Below are 6624 nucleotides of genomic sequence, written 5' to 3'. Positions count from 1 at the left end.
TTAGATCCCATATTAACAGCCCAGCAACCACCTAGTAACACTCTAGCTACAAATATGTCATAGAAAGGGCAGTTTTACCTTGTTCTCCTTCAGCAGAGTGATATAATAAACTCCTGTGGGTTTATTATTTATGATTAACCAGCTACATCACCTCCTGCTCACCTGTCTAACCAGAGGCATGTCAAAATGAAAGACCCCCCCCCCCCCCCCTACTGCACACCACAGCAACAATCTAGCTCCATAAAGACGTGGATAAGCTTTAAGCAATTTGACTGTCCTCAGCCTGGCTTTGGGATGAATTAGATTGTAACTTAATCTAACAATAAAAATAAACACACTACTAAACCTTGTGGAAAGCCTTCAATAAAGAGTAGAAGTCGTTATAGCTGTAAATAGTGGAACCACTTCATATTAAACCCTATGAATTAAGAGTCATATACATTTTTTAGCGATGTATAGTGAACTGTATATCACATTATATAACATGTTGAGGTTATATAATTACATTTACTGTAAAAAAAAAAACAAAAAAAACAGACTTTTACACCTCGGATTGATTTTTGTCAGATTTTATTTACAATATACGAGTATTTACAGAAATAGAGATGTTCTTGTAGAGAAGATGCTGAGGTCAATGTGGGGACATATATCCCCACATTTTCCAGTTTTGGGACGAGTTAGATTATAGACTGCTCTAATTCCCACTCATAAACACACTCCTAAACCTTGTGGAAAGCCTTTCCTGAAGAGTAGAGGCTTGTTTTATCTACAGAGGGTGGAACCGCATCATATTACACCCTATCAGTGAAGATTGGGACGTCACTCAAGGTCATATGCCTGTTTTGTTCCCCGGTAATTTTCCGTCACGTGTATCCAATTTGTAGCTCCGCCCCTCGTTACCTGTTTCCCCAGGTGTGTGTTTCCTGTATGTATATATATATGTATACAGTGAAATATATCCCCACTTTTTCCAGTTTTCGAATGAGTTAGATCATAGACTGCTCTAATTCCCACTCATAAACACACTCCTAAACCTTGTGAAAAGCCTTTGATAAAGAGTAGAAGTCGTTATATCTGTAAAGGGTGGAACTGCATCATATTAAACCCTATTGATTAGTAATGGGACACCACTCAAGGTCATATGCGTGTTTTGGTGATATGATATAGTGTATAGTGTACTGTATATCACATTATATAACATGTTGAGGTTATATAATCACATTTACTGAAAAAAAAAACATACTTTTACACCTCGGATTGATTTTTGTCAGATTTTATTTACAATATACGAGTATTTACAGAAATAGAGATGATCTTGTGTTCTTTGAGAAGATGCTGAGGTCACTGGTCTTGCTTCTGGTCTGAATCCACCCCCCTCTCAGAGTCCGGCTGCTGATGCAAATAAATTATATGTAAGATTAAATCTTCTTATCGTTTTCTTATCAGTGTAGCGTTCAGAAGAAGAACATTCAGGACGTACCCTCAGGTCTACCTCAGGACACATATTCCCCGTGGCCTCCATCGCCTTCCTCCTTTTCTCTATATTCTCAGGACTCCTCCTCTCCTCCTCCTTCAGCTTCTTCTTCTCCTCCTTCTTTTCTTTCTTCTCTGCTTTCCTCTCCTTTCTTTTATCCTCCCACATGTTCCACTTATTCACCAGGGCCTGCCTCCTCCTCTCGCTCTTCTGCATCTCCTCCCTCTTCATCTGCTCGATCTCGGAGACGGGGAGGAACCTGTTATCAGTGGGAGTTGCTGATTGGACAGAAAAGTAGAGATATGAACGTTAGACAGAAGCTTCATTTCTCAAATATCACATTTATCACATTATCACATTTTATTCCTATTTTTACCCCAATTTTGTTCCATTGTGATGCAGAACATGTTAGTATGTTAGCTAGCTCACCACTAATGTTAGCTAGCTCTCCACTAACCCTAGTTTTCTCTCTGGTAACCAATTAACTCACCGCTAACGTTAGTATGTTAGCTACCTCACCGCTAATGTTAACTCCGCTAATCTTATTTCTCTCCCCAGTAAGGTTACGCTAACATTAGCTAGCTTTATGCAAACATTAGTTATCTCCTCAGTAACAGTAGCTAGCTCACAACTTATGTAAGCTAGCTTTATGCTAACCTTATTTCTCTCCCCAGTAATATTAGTTAGCTGTCTGCTAATGTTAGCCAGCTTTATGCTGACCTAAGTGATCTCCCCAGTAACATTAGCTAGCTCTCCACTAATGTTAGCTAGCTCTGCTAACCTTATTTCTGTCCCCAGTATAGTTAGTTAGCTGTCTACTAATGTTAGCTAGCGCTCTGCTAACTCTAGTTTTCTCCCCAGCAATGTAGTGTTAGATTTGATTAGTTCTCTCCCGAGTAACGGTAGTTAGCTTACTGCTTATGTTAGCTAGCTCTATGCTAACCTTCTTAGTTCTCTCCCCGGTAGTTTACCGCTAATGATAGTATGGGCTTTCAAACTGGCATTAAACTCACCGTCTAAAAATGTTATATCGAAAGCAAATTTACAGTCAATTTAAGACAATTTAAGACATTAATTACCCAAATTTTTAATGTAAGACTTTTTAAGAACCGCAGGAATCTGTATCTATCTGTATCTATCGTTTATAATAAATGGATGAATAAATAAATCAGTACTTACGGTGTAGGCGAAGTCTGTGGCCGTACTTCTTCTCCTTTTTGATGCTTTTCTCCATCAGTCGCTCGTGGCGATCCTGGAGCTTCTTGTTGAGCCAGTTCACCACACCTTTCCTCTCCTTCGTCAGGTAAGGATCATCTCCAGCATCAGAAGGAGCAGGTTCCAGATCGCTGGGTTGGGACGATGGTAGCCCTGATCCGCTTAGAGACGGTTGCCTAGGTGATTCTTCGGGTGGTTCTTCTGGTTGTTCTAGGAGAACAGGCTCCTCCAAGGTGGAGCTGATGTCCTCTTCAGGAACAGGGTGAAGGGGCTGGACCGTGATGACCACCGGTTTTCCGTTGGTGGAAACGGGCCAGTAGGAAGGTGGAGGTTTCTCAGGCTCCTGCTGCTGTACCTCTTTCTTCTCCTCATCCTTCTTCTCCTCCTCTTCGTCGGTGGATGACGAGGTCTTTAGGAGGTTCTCCCGCTTCTTTCGGGCGCCACAGCGACCGCCATCGTTCTGCGGGCGGAAGATGAGTCCATCCGGAGCAAACATCTTCCTCATTCGCTCCTTCTTCCTCTGCTTCTCTTTCATCATGTGCTCCACCCTCGCTTCCTGGAGATTCTCCACCTCCTTCTCTCTCTCCATCCTCTCTTTCTTCACCTCCTCCACCACATCCATCACTCCATCAATTTCCTTCTGCTCAGACTCCTCTTTCTCCTCTGTCTGTACCTCCATTTCTTCATCAGCATCTTCTTCTTCTTCTCTTTCTACTGTCGCCTTCATCTCCTCCATCTTAATGGTTTCCTCCATCCTTCTCTCCATCTCTTTTCTCCTCGCCTCCATCTCTCGCCTCAGTTTCTCCTCCTCTTCCTCCTCCATCTTTTTCATCATCCTCTCTCGCTCCATCTCTTTTCTCCTCTCTCTTTTCTCCATCTCTCGTTTCAATTCCTCCTCCTCCATCTTTTTCATCTCTCGCTCCGTCTCTTTTCTCCTCTCCTCCATCTCTCGCTCCAATCTCTCCTCCTCCTCCATCTTTTTCATCATCCTCTCTCGCTCCATCTCTTTTCTCCTTTCTGTTTTCTCCATCTCTCGTTTCAATTCCTCCTCCTCATCCATCTTTTTTATCTCTCGCTCCATCTCTTTTCTCCTCTCCTCCATCTCTCGCTCCAATCTCTCCTCCTCCTCCATCTTTTTCATCATCTCTCGTTCCATCTCTTTTCTCCTCTCCTCCATCTTTTTCATCATCCTCTCTCGCTCCATCTCTTTTCTCCTTTCTGTTTTCTCCATCTCTCGTTTCAATTCCTCCTCCTCATCCATCTTTTTTATCTCTCGCTCCATCTCTTTTCTCCTCTCCTCCATCTCTCGCTCCAATCTCTCCTCCTCCTCCATCTTTTTCATCATCTCTCGCTCCATCTCTTTTCTCCTCTCCTCCATCTCTCGCTCCAATCTCTCCTCCTCCTCCATCTTTTTCATCATCTCTCGCTCCATCTCTTTTCTCCTCTCCTCCATCTCTCGCTCCAGTTTCTCCACCCTCTCTCGTTCTCTCCTTTCTTTCTCCTGCTGCTCACTCTTCATCATTTCCTCCATCTGTTTTTCCTTTTCTCTCAGTTTCTCCTCCTCTCTCTCCATCTCCTCTTTCATCCATCTCTCCATCTCCTGGAGCCTCTCCTCCGCCGCTCGCAATTCTTCCTCCTTCCTTCTCTCCATCTCCAAGCGCCGCTCCTTCCATTGCTCCTCCTCTATTTTTAGGATCTTTTCCTCCTCCTCTTTCATCATTCTCTCCATCTCTCTTAGTCTCTCCTCCGCCTGCCTCTGTCTTTCCTGTCTCTCTCTCTCCACCTCTTTCTGTCTCTCTCTCTCCATCTCTATCTCTCTCCGGCGCTTCTGCAGCTCCTCCTGCAGCTGTCTCTCTCTCTCCGCTATCTTTCTCTCCATCTCTTCTCTTTCGAGCTCTCTCTTTCTCTCCATGTCTTCTCTTTCGCGCTCTCTCTTTCTCTCCGTCTCTTCTCTTTCGCGCTCTCTCTTTCTCTCCGTCTCTTCTCTTTCGCGCTCTCTCTTTCTCTCCAGCTCTTCTTGTAGAGACGTCTCTTTCTCTTTCATTTCTTTTCTCAGTCTCTCCATCTCTCGTTCCATCTTGTGGAACGAGTCCTCTAGCTCTTCGAGCTTCGCCTTCTCTTTCTCTTCTTCTAATTTATCCCTTGTTTCTTCTTTCTCGTGTGTCGCTCTGGTCCAGAGATCCTCTATCTCTCTCCTCAGATCATCCCTCTCTTTCTCTTTCTCTGGCCGAGCGCTCACAGCCTTTCTCTTCTCTTTTCTTTCCTTAGTGTTCTGGATCTGTTCTTTCCTCACCGTCAGCTCAACGGGTCCAGGGACAGAGACAGGTCCAGGGACAGGGACAGGTCCAAGATCGGGGACAAGTCCCCCAGAGATCTGGATCTGGATCTCCTTCAGCTTCAGCTCGATGGAGTCCAGGGTTCTCCTGGTGTTCTCCAGCGGTTCTGGTGTCAGAGCCTCCATGTAGGCGCGGTAGGCGGCTTTCACTCGGTCGAACGCCTGGTTCTGCTGCTCGTTGGGTTCTGCCAGGCGGGTGGAGGGGGTACCGGGCACTGCCAGCTTCTCCTCAGGGTCTCTTACGTATTTCTGCTGGACCTGAACCCCCTGAAACACAACAGAACATCAGAAACCCGTCAGTAATGATCCTCAGCTCCCGCCGCTTTTTCTCAGACGCCCATAAGATTTAAAGTTCTCGACTAGTCCAGTGGTTTTCAACTAGTGGGCAGCAGAGGTATTGCAGGGGGTCGAAATTAAAACTATTTTAATTTACTGTAAATACTGTGAATAGTTCAGCCAATGTGATTTATGATGTGAAGTAAATTAATAAGATGATAAGTTATAAGTTATTTGCTAAATAAAATATAGGTTCAGGTCGAGATACTTGATTGGTTTGGCGTAGAACACTCACAAGCTTTAGATTAACATTTAGAAAAATCATTAAAATTAATATTTAAGTGAGCAAACTAACTTTTTACCAAATATTACTTTTTGCATTTTTTTGGTCACAATGAAAAAAAGAAAAGGGTATCGAAAAATTTATCGTTTGGGTATTGGTAACGAAGTTGCTTTTTACTAATTATTGCTGTTTTTAATTTTTTGGTTACAATTTAGAAAATGTATCAAAAAAGTCTTGTTAGCGTATCGGTATCAAACTCGCTTTTTACTAATAAAATACAGAAAACATTATTTAGTAAAAAGCGAGTTTGATACCCAAACGATACTTTTTTTAGGACCCTTTTCTAAAATGTGACCAAAAAATACAAAAAGCAATAATTAGTAAAAAGCGAGTATATATATATATATATATATACAGACTGTATATCATTATACACAGATCAAGCATAACATTATGACCACCTGCTTGTTTCTACATCCATTATCCACCGATCGTTTAGAAGCACTTTAGTTACTTTTAATTACATCATTAATTAAGGAGATATTTACCAAAAAAAATCGAATATAAGTGTATAAATAAATAAATCTAATTTACAGACTCTGATAATTAGTATCTAGTAACTAGATTACTAATGAAGTAATTCTAAATTAAGTAAAATTAAGGTCTTACTTACCTTTTTAGAGCCCAGCCAAAGCTCCTCCCTCTTTCTCTGGTTCTTCAGTTGAAGCTCCTCCCTCTTTCTCTGCTCCTTCAGGTGAAGCTCCTCCTCCATCAGCTTTCTGAGCCGAAGAAGCTCCTCCTTCTCTCTCTGCTCCCTCAGGTGAAGCTCCTCCATTAGCTTCCTGAGCTGAAGAAGCTCCTCCCCCTCTCTCTGCTCCTTCAGGTGAAGCTCCTCCTCCTCCATCGGCATGCCCCGCCTCTTTTTGAGTGGCTCCGCCTCCTGTTTTCTCCTTCTCTTCTTTACCTGAAGGTTCATCCTATTCTCCTCCTTCTTCTTCTCGTCTATCTTCCTCTGCATCTTCTTCATCCTCCTCTCCGCCT

General features: G+C 42.9%; 1 protein-coding gene across 1 annotated transcript in view; it reads right to left on the bottom strand.

Moving 5' to 3' along the window:
* Positions 1-1257: 1257 nt before the first annotated feature.
* Positions 1258-6624, bottom strand: part of LOC111191997 (golgin subfamily A member 6-like protein 22) — a 5669-nt gene continuing 302 nt past the window's right edge. Inside the window, exons 1-4 of the mRNA XM_049476743.1 lie at positions 6257-6624; positions 2654-5291; positions 1481-1752; positions 1258-1389 (exon numbers count right to left, since the gene is read on the bottom strand). The exon at positions 6257-6624 is cut by the window's right edge and continues 302 nt beyond it. Coding sequence (XP_049332700.1) covers positions 1342-1389; positions 1481-1752; positions 2654-5291; positions 6257-6624 — 3326 coding nt within the window. The 3' untranslated portion in view covers positions 1258-1341. The remainder of the gene's footprint in view (positions 1390-1480; positions 1753-2653; positions 5292-6256) is intronic.

The sequence above is a fragment of the Astyanax mexicanus genome, chromosome 4, assembly GCF_023375975.1.
Source record: "Astyanax mexicanus isolate ESR-SI-001 chromosome 4, AstMex3_surface, whole genome shotgun sequence".
Lineage (NCBI taxonomy): Eukaryota > Metazoa > Chordata > Actinopteri > Characiformes > Acestrorhamphidae > Astyanax > Astyanax mexicanus.
The sequence above is the reverse complement of the archived record's forward strand: the minus strand, read 5'-3'. Positions and strand labels throughout refer to the sequence as shown.